This window comes from Poecilia latipinna, unplaced genomic scaffold, assembly GCF_001443285.1.
Source record: "Poecilia latipinna isolate Pla-1442-1.1 unplaced genomic scaffold, P_latipinna-1.0 Scaffold1308, whole genome shotgun sequence".
In the NCBI taxonomy this organism is placed as follows: Eukaryota; Metazoa; Chordata; class Actinopteri; order Cyprinodontiformes; family Poeciliidae; genus Poecilia; species Poecilia latipinna.
Window position 1 is genome coordinate 267,504 of NW_015113924.1, and position 16,300 is coordinate 283,803.

Genomic DNA, 16,300 nt, shown 5'->3' on the forward strand with positions numbered 1-16,300 from the left:
AAAAAAACAAAATTGGGAAAAAAAAAAGACCAAAAAAAAGAACCGGGGGGGGGGGGGAACAGAGTAAAAACATAAACCAAGTGGGGATGAAACAGTCATTTGAATGCATTTTAAAACCGTGCATTGGATGACAATAGGAGGCAGCTTTACAGAGAATGTTGTGAAACTTTAAAAAAAAGGAACAAATTTGAAGATACAGCAGAAATCAGAAGCCGGATTTTCTTGGTGAGTCAAAAAAACTAAACATCTGATTTTACTTTTTTATTTTTGTACAGCTTCCACTTTCTGTCTGCGCGCACATTAACCAGCAGAATTTGCTTTGATGCCCTTTTTAAGCTTAGTGAAATATTACATAAAGGTTAGGGAGCAACACCTTGATACATACTTAGGACATCAGATCCGAACATATAAATGTTTGCAGATCACTCCAAACGGCCTCTTTGGACTTTAGTTTTTCTTTTTTCTTTTTAAGTCTTCTATCCTGATTTTGTCAGCTCATTGATGTAGGTGACAGGACATGTTCAAGTTTATCTGAACAGCACATTTCAGCAACAAGGCACTCTTAAATGTTTGACATCATAAAAACATTGAAACAAGCAGCAAACATTACATTTTGTCAAGCGCCATTATCATCAACACACATCAAATATATTGATCAATGTTCCAGTTGTTATGAGTCTGAAGGAACTCTAGAGAGGTGGGTGTTTAGCTTTGATTTAAAGGAACTCAGTGTTTCGGCTGCTTTGCAGTTTTCTGGCTCTTTGGTCCAGATCTGTGGAGCGTAGAAGCTGAAGCTGAATGCTGCTTCTCCATGTTTAGTTCTGGCTCTGGTGAAGGTTTCACTAAGATAAACCTGACAGTAGAGAGTTGATTCTATCAAATAACCTTCATGACTTGAGGGGGGGCAGGGGGGGTTGGTTTCAAGTAAAACAGAAATCGGCCAATCAGAGCTCAACAGAAAAAGAAACATGAACCGATTTCGGCCAGGAAAAAGCTTGGCTGCTGCATCTCTAAATCAAACTGTTAATTTAAGATAAAATTCATATGAACATGTCTTGATTTTAAATTATTAGAGAGGTAAGGTCAAAAAAAAAATACAGGTTTTCCCACTGAAGCGTCCTGGATTTAGTAAATCCTGCCGTAAGTGATCACCTTGAGAGTTCATCAGTCCCCGTTTGATGCAGTTCATCACAGGAATGTGGCAAAAAAAAAAAACAACCTGTGATGAACTGAAAAAGCTTTACAAGAACCTAAATGCCGACACCAAGACACATTTTCTTTATGCCATAAAGTCTTCTGTTCATCCGGCATCTCATCTCACCGCTGAAATTCTTCCGTCAAACAACAAGACCAACGCCTCCCATCTGGACAAAGGGAAGAGATAATCAGATTCCAGCGGCTGGCAGCTGATCATTAGCACCAGACGGAAGTGCTCTTTGACGGCTGTGGGGTATTTTTTACTTCTTGTTGTGTCTGCCGGCTTCTGATGTGACGGCGCTCCGTCTTGTGATGCTCGCCTGGACCACGGCGAAAAGCAGGATGATGATGATGATGATGAGGAGGAGGAGGATGTGGCTGGTCTTTGTATGCAGGGGATCAATTGTTTGAGGCTCAGGGCCTCTACTGCTTTGATCAATACAGATCCATGAAGTCGTGGCTGAGCGTCAGCTACGTCAGAACCAGGGTCTCTTAATCCTGCTCTGACAAGGTAATCTACTCGTTTAGTTGCCATGCAAGAGGACTGGATGCTCAGAAACGGGGTGCAGAATATGTAAAGAGTCTAAACGTTGGGTACAAAGACTCCTTTGGTACGCCTCAAGCGTATATGCTGAACTGTAATATTTACCCAGTATGTGAGGACAATGATTGCAGTATGACTGGAGGCTGCTTTAATAAATAATCTCAAAAATTCAATACTCACAGAGCAGTGATTATGCAGCAAGTTTACAGGTTAAGAGAGGTCACAGCATTTAAGCTTCCTTCATTTCTCCCACAAGAACTTATCTTCATATGTGTGAAAGGTGAATACAAGTTCAGATGATGGATGGATGGATGGATGGATGGATGGATGGATGGATGGATGGATGGATGGATGGATGGATGGATGGTAGGGGCATAACAGTACAGGAATTTGTGCAGAAAAGTTTCCGTTCATGNAACTTTCAGTTCATGAAACTTTTCCACTTGGGGGCAGTGGTGCCCCCTAGTGGTTCAGGGCTACTGAAATTGTTTGTTAGATGGAGAAATAATGACATAAACAGTGTTTTTTTTTCTCCTTCAAAATCAGAAGCTTGTGAGATCATGATGATGATAATTGGCTTATATTTTCAGGGAAAACTGTGAACCTTTCAATATCTCCAGACATCAGCCAGGAAGTTAGCATCAACTGGTTTTCCAAATGTACAATTCCAAACAAAAACATGAGGAAGTGGAAAAAAGTTCATTGCTGTTTAATAGTAGTCAGTGGGGGAAAAAACATGACTATGTCTAAATGTCTGGTTTCAAACTGTGTGCTTTGTCGGCAACATGTGCGATCTTCTTGACATTAGCTGAACTGTTTTCAGGTGAACACAGTCTGGCTTCGCAGCGACGCCCAGGATAAACTTCAGTGCCGGAAATCAAGTTTCTGTAGGTGAAGAGCCACTCCCCCTCCACCCGAACGCCAGCCTCCGTTTAGCTCGGCTCCCTTCGGTCGTACAGTGAAATGAACTGCCACGGTTAATTCTGCAACTGATCCCTCTCCTTCTGTCTCTCTCCAGAGGAAGGAAGCGAAAATGAGCGAGGATGAGAGGCGGGTGGGCAACCATTACAGACGGAGAAAGAGACCCCCCACCCCCACCCGGCCCCCTGTAGGCCGAGTTAGCTGTGACAGAGAGCGATGCCCGCCTCCCCTCCTTTTCCCGTCTCCGCCATCCATTTCGCTCCCTGTCACTCGTTAAATCCCCGTTTCAAACACAGCCCCATTATGAGGCGACACATTAACGCCCCCCGCACCCTCCAGTGCCACACCCCCTTCCAGATGATGATTCATTGACCTCCTTATCCCGTCAGACGACATGATGGGCATAGTAAGAAGAAATTAATTCTTAATTGCGTTTTCATCTTTGACAAATTTGCCTCGGCGGAGATGCCATATGCTCGCTAGGTTTTGGCGCAAACACGGGGAGACTTTCGCCGATTGCAGCACAGCACATAACGTTTTCTCTACTTTTTGATGGGGTGGGGGTTTCTCCTCCCCTCAGCTTTGTGTGTTTTCTTCTCTATTCAGCAGGGAAACCTTGCATTCCTATAGATTTTTCACAGCGTTATTACATTATGGATTTTGCCTCCTCCAAGACAAAGTATAATAATGCGCTTTACACTGGGACTGTTTTTCATCACCAGCAGGGCCAAAGGAGTTTGTCTGCGCGCCTCTTGTGTGGTTATGAGGGTGTGTGCCTGCGCCGCACCGAGGTCTGGATGAGCACCTGTGCATGTATGTGTGTCCGTCACCTTTTTTTTTTTTTTTTTTTAATAATGTGCTGTCAATCCAGGCTTTGGTTATGGCTATTTCACTAACCCTCCCTAAGTCTCATAACGCGGATCCTCGGGGAGGCAGAATAAGTCATCAGTGGCCGGCGGCCGAGCTGCGAGTCCCCAGGCAGGGAGGCAGAAATCGCAGTAATAAAGAGACGGGGGGGAGGAGGGATGAAAGTTGGGAGCATATTTGAACCCAAAGCCGTCATTTTGTTGGCTGATATAAGGCAGGAATGCTGACAGTTTTGGGAGCTTCTGCTTGGGTGATTTTATAATACGGTGGTTAAAGGATAATTTAGAGGTATAATGATATTAAAACACAATAATATTTCTTGTTGTAAAGCAGACAGATGTCATGTCGTTCAGAGGTCGTAAAAGCATGGAGATGTTGTCAGAGCAAGGGGAAAAATACCAGCAAATACTTATTTAAAGGGGCAGCATTATGTGTTTTCCAGCCATATAAAATCATTTTATGGCACGATAAAGTAACTGTGTTATAAAAAATGCTGTATATGTAAAATATGGACTTAGAAGAAAGCCTTGAAATTGGGGCTCTGTCTCTTTAAGAAAGTCCTGCTATTTCTCAAGCTCCGCCTTCAGGAAGTCATCAAAGTCAATGTTTCTGATGAGTTATCTATGAGTTTAAAATCTAAAAGGCTTTGACCTGAACATTATGATTCACTGAACACTGTTTTGAGAAAACATTTGGAACTTTATAAGCTGCTACTAAATGCACAAAAGTGAACTGTTCTTTTGGTTTAAAGTCCAAAATCAGAATGCAGCATGCAAAAAAAAAAAAAAAAAAAAAACTCCCACGAGATTTGGAGCAATCAAACCTGGGTATAAATATTCTATTTAGATGACATATTGTTTAATAGATATTGCAGTTCACTTTTTTTTCAATTTGTGAAACAATAAAAAAAAAAAAAAAATCCCAATAAAACATATAATTATTTTTAATATCCTGCGTTACTGGATACATTGCCACGTCACTTTTTTGACTTTTCAACCGTGGCAGCATAACGAAACACCAACACGAGCAACTGGCCAAATGTTTAACCAATAAAGTTAAGATTGACATTTGGCATCTGCTGCCAAATGCCAAAATAACTAAAGGACATTTTACAGTTTCTTGATAAAAATATCCTGAGACATTACATTTGGTAATTCTCATTATAAGCATGCAACAGTCACCCAACATCATGCATAAGAAATCTATTCAATATGAGAGTTTCACTTTCTGAAACGAGCGACAAAAAACATTAAGCGTTGTCGCTTGAGTGCGTTATAACGATAATCTAATGTTTTCTGGAGCCGTGTTTGCACCAGTCGCCCACGCCGGACTAAATCTACACACGAGTTGTTGTGCTGTGACTAAGAAGCAGGGCATCTATTAATCAAGAGCGTTTGCACTGAGACCATAATTGCCCTCATTTGTGACTGATAGAAAAAGCTCTTTACATAAGTACTGATAAAGTGGTCTCCACTCACTTTAGCAGCACCAAACTGCTGGATGTGGAAAGTGCAGTCTGACACTACGTCCTTGCTCTGTTTGCTTCAACGGAAGAGCAAACGTTATTTTTCTCCGAGGGAACAGAAAGGAAGACAGAAAGAGCTCCAGGGAAGGAAAGGGGAAGAAAAGGGGGGAAATGGAGATCATTATACTGTAAATTCTAATATTGCTGTGCGGGTATGAAGCTCTCTTTCCCTCCTCCGTGTCAGGGTGAGTTTCTCTGTTGAATGTATGATTCTCAAGAAAACAGTGAGTCACATGTCAGAACATTTTTTTGTTGTTGCGATTTTAAGCTCTTCTTCTTTTAATGGTGGCTTATAACAACACTTGGAATATATCCTGGTTCTCATTGTTGTTTCAAAGCAAAGCGTCCTGGATAAAACGATTCAAAATTGTCACACTATTTCCAGTTGCCACAAACACAAACCCGATATTCGCCCCTTTTGCTTTGATTAATTCAGCAAAAAGCTATTGCAGAATTCGCAGACTCGCTTGTTTACTCGTTTTTCTGTGGAATTTAACTTTTGGCAGAAAATCCAGCAGTTTTCCGTTCAGGTCATTTAAAAATAGTCATAAGGAAATGCAGCTTACGGAAACTGACATGATGCTACTTGACACGCTATTGGCTAGCGATTGCAAAGCAACCAATCCAGGAGCACCGTTTGTTTTCCTTGGGGCTGATTGGCTGTAACTGCGAGAGCGGTAGAGGTTAGCTTCTGCGGTCATGCTAAGACAGTTTCCACTGTGTATATTAATGCATATTAAGGTATATCTGTTGTTAGAGCGTCTAAAACAGGCAGCTATAAGCGTCTTTAGAGGGTCTCAAGTAGGACTGGACAATAAATTAATGATAATACATATTATTATAATGGACAGATGATCAATATCAATAAATAATACATCTGATAAAGCATTCAATAGTCAATAAATAGAATATTTACTGAACTCTGATCCAGAACCGCACTGCATTCTGGGAGATGTAGGCAGAGGAGAGACTTTAGTCGCTAAACCTTTAATGAGGAGCTCAGCAAGTTTGGTGGTATCAACTAATTCACTCTCTCTTTGGTTACCTAGCAACAACTGGTTGCAGCAGCAGTATTTAAAACAAACTAGTCAATATTAATTGATATCGACTGATATGAAACGCTTGTATTGTGATGCGTTTTCAGCCACATTGTCCAGGAGAGTCTCAAAAGTATTTCTTGGATTTCAGCTTGTTGCAGATGGCGGGGATTCCCAATCCAAACAAATTATGATATCACTGCATCATAATTAAAAATATTCCACGTTTGAGAGATTACTGGACAACTTGATGGCCCCAGACGAGAAACATTTTTCTTTTCTCGTTTTTTTATGCTTTTGCTTTCACCGCTAATTAAAAGAAAAACACAAAATGGCATACTTTTGTTGCACGAGTATGCGATAATCCTTAGACATTAATACTCAATGGGATGTTTACGTAGACGTATCACGTTTCCACCATAATTTTATGTCTAAATGTGACTTACCCAAATGAGTTGCCTTGTTGTAAAGAGCCATGTTAAGAAAAAGTAGGGAACATATCAACGTCTCGGTAAGGTTTTAATGCTGCCGATTACGTTTCACCAGATTCAAAAGTAGAGACAATGTGTTTCCATTAAAACGGCCGGTGTTGGCCGACGTAGCCTGATGTTGACATCGCTTTCATACAAACAAATTGTGAATGTGACTTTACCGATTAAGGGGAACATGCGCAGTGGCCCCTATATGTTGATGAGCTACCATGTTTCCTGGATTGGTTGCGGTACATGTGTGTTCGTACTCACAGATATTAGCCGTGCCCTTGGGAATGGGCAGGTAGGAGCCGGCACTCCACGCTCGCCCTTGGTAGCTCCTCTTACAGCGCCCGCAGTCAGGCCCGGTGGTGTTGTGCTCGCACTCGCAGCTCAACTTCTCTTTGTCAAACACGCAGCTGTTGGCGTGAAGGTTGCATTTGCACCTGTCAGAGAGGAAGAGGAGGCGTTCAGGACGGGGATGAAAGAGGACAACCAACCACATCGGGTGTGGGGAGGTGGGGGTGCATGGGGAAAGTTTTGCGTCTCTGAGCGAAGAGCGGCTTTTGTTTATTTTGTCGGACAGTGGGGCTGAAAGGCAGGGCGTCCTTGACAAAGAGGTGGCGCCGGAACAAAACAGCAGCTACTTCAAGAGGCGCTGGTTCAAAGGAGATGGGCGACTGCACAAACAAATCTAACATCATTATTTCCTCGATCCCTTTCCTTTGTCTTCTCCCTGTCGCCGGGGGAAGCCAGTTCCTTTTTTAATTGTCCCACAGGAGGACGTGTAATTCTCACAGTCAAAAGGAGAGGGAACGGGAAAAAAACAACAAAAAAACAGTCAAGGCAGAGAGAGGTGAAAGCAGAGGGAAAAAAAACAAAACAAAAAAAAAAACAAGGCAATGTAAAATTGTGGAACAAGCTCTCGGAGAACAAAAAAGGCCGTAGCCATAGGAGACAATGAATAGCTCAGAGTTAGCCAGAGGGCTAACGGTGAGAGTTCCTCCTCGGTGACAAATTAACATGAGGTGAGATCTCACGAGCATATTTCCAGCGCGGGAGGAGGGACTCCCTTAAGGTGCGCTAAATCCTCGCTCACGTCCTGCCTCCACCGGAGACTCTGATTATCAATAAACCCGGCAGACTCAGCTGTCGCCGTAGCTACATGAATCTGAGGGGATAACGCGTCTGCTCCTTTAATTCATGAAGCTCGGGCTTCACGAAGCGCTCGTGGGCAAGTGGGGAATTTTGAGACATGAGTGAGAGTTGCAAAACAAAACGAAAAAAAATAAAAATACACGTTACAAAAGTTGTGACAACTGATTTCAGAATGCTAATTGTTTTTCCAACAGGTTCTATGCTTAATTAGAAGTAGAGAAATGATCTGTTGAATTGAATAAAGATCTGTATCAACCTGTGCTCTCACGCCACATGTCGTCTCCTTTTGGGCAGATCATAATAATATATTCATTACTAAGAACATGCTAGGACAACTTCCCAGGTAAATGCAGTTAAAAATGCATATTTATTTATATTTAAAAGTATGCTTTATCATTTATGGTGTTCCATACAATAGCTAGTAAACGTATTCATTGCTCGTTTTTGGACTTTGTCGTTTTCTTTGTAATAAAACAGAATAAAGCAGTGAAGGACGTTTGCGTTTGAAAAATTATTTTCACACGTTTACGTATAAAAATCTGAAAAATGTGAAATTTCTTCTTACTCAAGCCCAACCACTCCCTTTACTTTGCTACCCACTAAATGAAATGAATTTGCTTTAGAAATTATTTGCGTCAAATTTATTCTCAGTATGTCTTCAAATGTTCTGTGGAGGTCTCCAGCCCTCATAGATCTACTGTAATGCAGGTTGTAGACTGGTCCAACACTCCTACACCGGATGAATCGTTACCAGGACTTTACCAAACATGATGGCATGCTGAAGGGATAATGAATTCACTTGATTCATCTGTGTTGAAGCAAAGAGGCATTTAAAACCTGCAGGACCGTAGATATAAGGTCTACAGTTGGAGATCTATGTCAAAGGTTTGTTAGTGAACAAACAGGATCATGAAGACGAAGGATTGCAGCAGTCTGGGCCGAGATACCGTTGTCAAGACTGAAATAAGAGTTAGGATACGAACCGGTGAAAATGTACGGTTTGAATGTCTCACAGAGCACTGCTCAATCTAAAATCCTAAAGGGACGATGAAAGGGATGTTATGACTCTGCAGAAATCCACAGCTCACATGGGAGAAACTGCTGAAAGGACACATATTAGTCAAGAGTCTGGACTTCATGAAATTGTGGCAAGAAGCAACTAATCTCACCTAAAGAGAATCATCTTTAAAGTTTGCCACCATCTGTGTAATGAAAGCGCCAAACGTTTGGAAGATGTTCTGGTCAAATGAGACCGAAACTGAACTTCTTGAGCCACATCCAAAATGCAACGTGTGGCTTCAAAGTAGCAACGCACATCATCCTGACCACACGGATGAAACCGTGTCAGCACTTTTCCTCGGCAACGATAGGAAAACCGAGAGTCTGTTGTAAGATGTTTGTAGCTAAATAGAGGATCGTTGTAGAGGAAACCTGTTAGAGATACTTTCAGCAGGACGAAGACCCTAAACATCCTGCAGAGAGTTTCAACGGATCGGTTTACTTCCAAACTCTGTGTCAGAATGACCTACTGAAAGTCCAGAGTTAAATTTAATTGAGAATCTGTAGCAAGACTTGAAAACTGCGGTTCAAAGACGTTCTTCATTCAATCTGACTAAACCTCTGCCATTTTCCCTCTGGATTTGAGAAAGTGTTATAAAAATACCCCAGTCATCAGTTCTACAAAGTATTTACTAACATATGCATAACCTTCATTTTCAGATTTTCATATAAAACTGTTGTGTTATATTGTGTTCTCACATGCATGAGGTACTACAGAATTTCAGCACATCAGCATCTTCTTATTTTAAGTCATACTTTCTGGGCGTGTTGTGCAGTTTGTGAGGATCGGCTCCGTTTCTTGAGTTTTATTTAAGACCTCGGTAAACCGAGCCCGGCAGGAATCGAGGAGGCAGAAAAGGGAAAAGACTCAGATTTGATGAAATGCAATCCAACCTAAAGCTGACCAATGCTGCCAGAACGATGCAAATATATTGGCTCCGGCTCCGACTGCAACGCGTCTAATGTTACCCGTCGCTCTCTGCAAAGCTCAAAAGTCCTCCCTCCCGGATCCATAATAATAAAATCACAGTTTCGCCGAAGGTAAACAGATACAGAAAGCAGGCCGAGACGTTCATTTCAGCTGTCCGCTTTTGTCTGCTGACATTTTGAGATTTATTACTCGTTCACGTGAAAATATCGGAGCTCACGTTGGCCGACGTTTGTTGTGACTGGCGCGATTTGATGCAGCATCCCTACGAATGTCAATGCATGTTCATGCATTTCGTTGCTTTTTATTTAAATTCTGAAAGCTTTTTGTTTAAAAAAAAAAAATGTTTTACCAAAAGACGAGGACTAACTTTTAGATCACTGTCGCCATTTTGGAGTCATTGCTGAAGGTCACCTTGGCTATGACACTCTTTAGATGTAAAGATAAAATCCCCTGCAGCTTATCAAAGCAATATTAACTAAACAGTAAGACATAGCAGACATAATTGAGGAAAAAGTTGCTCAAGTCGAGCAGATAAAGTCAAAGGGAGATGCGTTGGGCTTTCTCCTCTCTCCGTTGCAGAAGTCAGATTTTGTGAAAAAAAAAAAAAGTGCGTGTGTGTAGGTGTGCGTGCGCATGTGTGCACACACGCATACGCCTGCATGCGCACCCTTTGTGGTTTAACCTTCAGCTTCTTTCAACATCGGCAACATTTTAATCAACGTCCAGGAATGATAGCGCCGCCGGCATAATGATGGAGGCCGCCAGTGAGGCCCGCGGGGTCTCATAGCCACCAGCGCAGTTACGCTTCCGATCACGCAGCTGCTCCCTGAACGCGGCCGGCGTCCAGGAGGGGCCGAGCAGACGAAAATTTAACAGCATTTCAACAGCCACTCCCGCCCCCCACGGGGCTTTTAATGTTACATCTTCACCTCTTCTTTAAAACAAAAAAGAGAGAGAGAGAGAGAGAGCCACGGCACCTCTGTTGCCGTTTGTGTCGTTCTCCTCGCGTCTCTTTCCCTCCATCCGCCTTTTAAACTCCGCTCCGGCTTTTCCAGCTCATGAATATTCATGTCGCCCAAGAAACGTCTTTGTTTTTGTGCGGCGCTCTCAAAGCGAAATTGCTCAAGGCATCATAACCACCAGTGAGCTAAAGATCCTGATATGTATTCATGAAATCCCCCACCAGGGAGGCAGCTCGAAATGCACAACTAGTGGAGTAATAGTAATAATAATAATAATAATAATACCAACGGTGGTAATAATAACATGACTTCACAGAAGTTTGGATTTGATAAAAGTTCTCAATGAGATGTGAGGGACAGGTGGAAATGTTTTTTCTTCTTCTTGTTTTGCTGGTAGAGCAGTGCTGTCCACTGAGACTGTCCACACCTGCAGCAGTTTGTCTTTGACCTCTCCGGTAATGGGATTCTGACTGACACGTATAGCAGGAGACAGCTGCTTCTCCTTCTCACCTACAGGACGTTAGCAACAGCAAACAAAAAAAAGCAGACACAAAGTTTTTCCAAAATCCCAGTCTGAGGTCACTTCCTGCCCTCACACTGCGGCTACGTCTATAAACGGTAAAGACTCATGAGAATGACGATAGACCAGTTTTCTGTTCAGGTGTTGTCATCTGTACGCATGTCTTCATGAATTATAGTGATAAATATAGATACTGTTGTCTTAAAACTGTATTTTACCACAATGACATGCAAAAAGCAGTCCAAATGTGGAAAAAGTAATCACCTCTTAAACCTTAAACTTTGTAGCATCAACTACCATCCAGTGTTTCACATAACAGGCAAAGAGTCTTTTACAACACAGTGAACAACTTTTGATCCATTTTGAAGAAATGTTTAAATTCAACAATGTTGATTCTTTTTTTTTTGAGACATCAGAGATTTTTTAATACCACAGCACTTGATTGCAGATTGTAACTATTCCACTCCAAAATGTGTTTCTCAAACTCCATCGTTCATTTCAAGCTTCCACGATATGATTCAATCAATACCGATGCAAGTTGAAACCACACAATGTAAACAGGTGGCTACAAAGTTGACTCTTTGTTTCTATTTTGGGCAAATTTGAACAGAACTTATGCATTAAGGAAGTCCAGTTTCCATTGCATAAACCTGAGATAAATAAGGACAAAGACCCCGTTAAATTGCCATGATCAAGACGAGCGTGGACTAAGAGGTGTGTAGTTACGCCGTCCTTTCTTGTGTGTTATTTGAAAATTGTTTGTAAAGTCTGTATATTTATTCCTTAATTTTCAATGTAGTTCCTAAACACGAAAATATGATTTACTATTTTAGAATATCCCATACACACTCCTAAAATTTTTCAACTTTCACTCCATATACTTGGAGCACCACTTGAACCAATCAATGAAACAATCTAACATGGTTTCAAGTGACCCATTTATATTTAACCAACTTAATTCTGAGAAATCGTTTCCGTTTCTGCCCAGAGCCAAACGTACAAACCGCTAATTAATAGTAATTACCCTCAACGCAAGATTACAACATCCCCGACGAGACGAGCTGCTGATCCCAGCAAACTGAGCAGACTAAAGCCAACATGGTTCTTAAGTGTGTTAAATAAGTGAAGCAATTAAATTTCCATGACACGCCCAGGTGTTTTCATATACAAGCCAATTGGGTTAAATGGTGAGATAATAAGCACTTTTTTTTTTTTTTGTTGTTGTTGCCACGTATCTGCATTCAGCACCAGGAGTTGAGAGAGGCAGGCGGTGGTGAAGGGCAGCTGCTTCAGAGGTATTTACAACTTAATTATCCATGGAAAAAAAAACAAACAAACAAAAAAAAACAGCAGAGTGGCAGAAAAAAGTAGAGTAAGCTCTTGTTGACATATCGGATAATTACACACAAAGAGAAAGATGCTGTCTCTGATCTTTCTTAAGGACTCAACTCTACAACCGCATACTCTTGCTTTCTTCCTCCCAGCTGATGTGCGGCACACGACTCTGTAGTGGCTTACAGTGAATCAGCAGGCTAGCTAACCTGCTATCTGCTAATTGTCTTCTCCGTTTCTCCCCAACTGACCTGAAGTCCATGCTGGCCAGGGAAAAAGGTGTTAGATCTCAGCAACGGCCCTCCAGGGGTAGACTGTAGCATCCAACTTTCCGCCAATTAAACCCGTCATCCCCTCCCCTCCATCTAGTCTCTTAAACAGTTGAAGAATTGGTTAGTTTTCTCGAGTTCTTCCTAAGGATCAATCTTGGATTCATTTGGTTTGAATGTAAATGTAAGTTTAAAGTTGATGGATGCAAACTTGGTCAGAAGATGAAATTAGCCGAGCAGCTAACGGTTTCCTACACAGGTTTAGCTAGCCAAACGATTGAACTCCTCTCGTTCGTTGGAACTCTATTCAGGTAGATGTTGTTCTGGATAGAGATAAATAGCTCAGGATGATCAAATTAAGTGTTTCCTTGTGTATTTTTTGATGTTGTTTCTGATATAGCTGACGCTTAAAGCTGCTCAAAACAGAGCAGGCTAAAGCTACCTTTGGTTTGAACTATTCAGGCTTCATCCCTATGATTGTTTAAATCACGGATAGTTTGGTAAGGTGAGTTTGTCTTTTTTAATGGGTGTATTCCCTTTTTTTTGCCACTATGTTACATAAAATAGTCCTAAAATGTTCTAAAATGACATTTTTTCCCGATTAAAGCTAACAGCAGCTAAGCTAAAGGTGGCTTTTAGCCATTTTATTCTAAACACAGCTTTTATCTGCTTGCACAGGCAGTCATAGCAAACCGCTGACCCTCCTCAATCATTAATAGTTATTTGGACTTAAATGAGATTGTTTAAACTGTAAAACAGATTTTTTGTGATCCTCTTAGCCACAGTCATGGTATTCCAAATTCTCCAAAAAGGTTAATTATTTCTAAGTCAGTTGAAACCAGTAAGGGACTACTTCCTCAAAATAATGTTTTGTCTTTTGCATTGTGATATATTTGTATAAACTGATATTAATTAGTTTAGTGCAACCAACATAACTCTTTGATACAATTCCTGACTTTCAAACATTAATATTCACCCCTGAACTGTGATGCTACTGTAAAAATCATTCTGAATTATTTCATGTTTCATTCGTTACACAGTTCTGGTGTTGCTGTGCGATGAACACACAGCAGATTTTGAATTTTGAACTTCTCTGAATTAGTTTAAACTATTTTAGCCTCATTTCCACGTTTCTCATAAATAAACTTGGTTTTTTTAACATTTACACTTCCTGCTGCACTGTGAGCTCATTCCATCATTTTATTAGTTCTATTTATATCTATGTCTATATTTTTGCTGTTTTTACTTTCAGTAGTTTATTAGTTTCATCATTTTATCTTCTTAATACAGAATTTTAGTTGAGTGTTACTAGCTTAGTTGTCTGTAACTGAGTAAAATGTTAAACTTTTTGTTAATAAACTCATGTATGTTGGAGGTTCTCTGTTTAATCCCATACATCTGTAGTATTTTGCCCCTGAATCTATGCCAGTGCTCTACTTATGCCTCAGTGCATTATAGCTTCAAAAGCTAAGCTTTATCAGGCGGGTATTTCTCAACAACTGAGACTAAACTGTTTGGCTATTGATAATCAAGCGGTGCCCCGACTCACTAATTTCGATCTAAATTACTGCCTTTATTAATAATTGCCCTGAGTAATTATTTATACTTATTCTCAGCCAAAGCCAAACTCCTATTTTGGCACAACACTCTACCTTCTTGAATATTTATTGTGCTTAACATCACCTTCAGCTCTGTTTTATTCTTTATTCTCACTGAATAAAGAATATGCTCTGGGGCCAGAAAATTACCTCCAAAATGTACTCCATGCTGCAGAAATCTGCTGCAGCAGTCTACCCTCCTTCGGCTGCGATGCCTGACTGCACCGCTGTTAACAAGAGGGGATGTGGCCGGGAACATATTTGGGCTACCAATTAGGGGTTTAAATTGGAGCACACAACAGAGACCCAGCTGCCATGCTATGCATGTATACTAGGAACTTGATAATAAATGAATTAATCCAAGAAGTAAAACACACCTCTCTTCAGGTTCAGTTCTTCTCCAGTTCGGTGCACCGTGGTAAATGTGCCTCCTGCCTGCATCAATCTGTCTGAGCAATCCATCTATTGAACCCTCAGCATTACTAATGTATGCAGTTGGACATGCTATCCAAGCAGGAGTCAATCAAGAGGTCTTTACCGCCTGTGACACGCCAAGTCGGTTCAATAGAATCGACGGGCCGGGCCGGGCCGGGCCGGGCCGGGCCTTCGCTGATGCTGCTCTCAGTTAAAGAGAGAGAGAGAGCGAGCTGCCTGAAGACACGGCGAGTAAAAGGTGGTGCTGCAGAGGTTTGGGGGAAACTCCATCCACTGGGAGAGCGGTGCTGTGTGATCTTAAAGGTGTTTTGGAGACCAGGGTTCTGCTGTATTGACGGTGCGAGAGAGTGAGCTACGCTTTCCTCCTGAACCTGTTTGTGTATGAGGGAATAGCCGGGTTTCCGTTGCTCGAACTGGAATTGCGAAAACAAATTTGATTCATGTTCTATTCGAAATCAGTGTATTTTGCAAAACTGCAATGTAAACAATGAGTCACGTGATCAACAACCGGATGTTACTACTGGCAGAAAAGACGAAGAAGAAGACAGTAAGTGGAATGTGAGATGACTTAATGACTTTGGTTGGGTTTCTTATTTAAAGGTTGTGTTGTCTTTTTTCGACAGTAGCGGGTATCAACACATTTGTAATGAAAATGCAGCTAATCTGTCACGAGCTCAAACATTGCAAAATTCCTTGCAAATATTTTTAAAGTAGCGCCACAAAACCAGTGATTCACAGAAACAAATGCAAAATTGAAGGTTTGATTATTGGCCCATTACTGACATTTCAATAATAATAATAATAATAATAATAATAAAAACTTGAGTAAATTTAAGTTTGATAAGTCAAATCTTGGTCATGAGACATGACATGCAATTGGGAAATTATGTGTTTTGACACAAAATTTTGCACAAACTACGCACAAAACTCCACCGAAAAAAAAGTATATCCCTTTAACACCGATGAATATTTTACATTGAAGCACAGCTTTACCTTGTATGCTCAACGTCCACCAAGCAAATCCGACTCGTTCCCCCGTTCGACATTCCACTACAAGGCTTCCAAGACAGGAAGCTGCTTTATTAGGTCAGTAAAATCATGAAACCTTTCAAATTGTTTTCACGCTGCCTGGAAGTGTCAACTAACCGCTGAGGTTTGCCAACCTCCTTCAGAGTAACCCAATCCCTGTGTCTGAAGCAGACTTTTTGCATGCCTTCGCCCACTGAGGACCTCCATCTGAAACCGGGGTGAGACCCAAAGAGCAGGTGTAATTACAGAAAATGTTGGCACTTCCCCAGCTAGCCGAGGGGTTACTGTTGGAAACACTTAGATATCTCTTTATTTTTATTTATTTTTATTTTTTTTCACTTAAACCTGGAGCGAAGGTCATTAGCAGCTCAGGTGGCCACAGCGTTCGTTGTTTTGGTGATAACAAGATCCCCTGGTAAACCCAATGTTTGCAGTGAATAAAATAA

General features: G+C 41.2%; 1 protein-coding gene across 1 annotated transcript in view; it reads right to left on the bottom strand.

The window, feature by feature from the left end:
• LOC106961520 (netrin-G1-like) overlaps nucleotides 1–7,081 on the bottom strand; it is a 41,538-nt gene extending 34,457 nt beyond the window's left edge. The window contains exon 1 of the mRNA XM_015055302.1: nucleotides 6,835–7,081. Within this exon, the coding sequence (XP_014910788.1) occupies nucleotides 6,835–7,066 (232 nt within the window). The 5' untranslated portion in view covers nucleotides 7,067–7,081. The remainder of the gene's footprint in view (nucleotides 1–6,834) is intronic.
• Nucleotides 7,082–16,300: the final 9,219 nt, after the last annotated feature.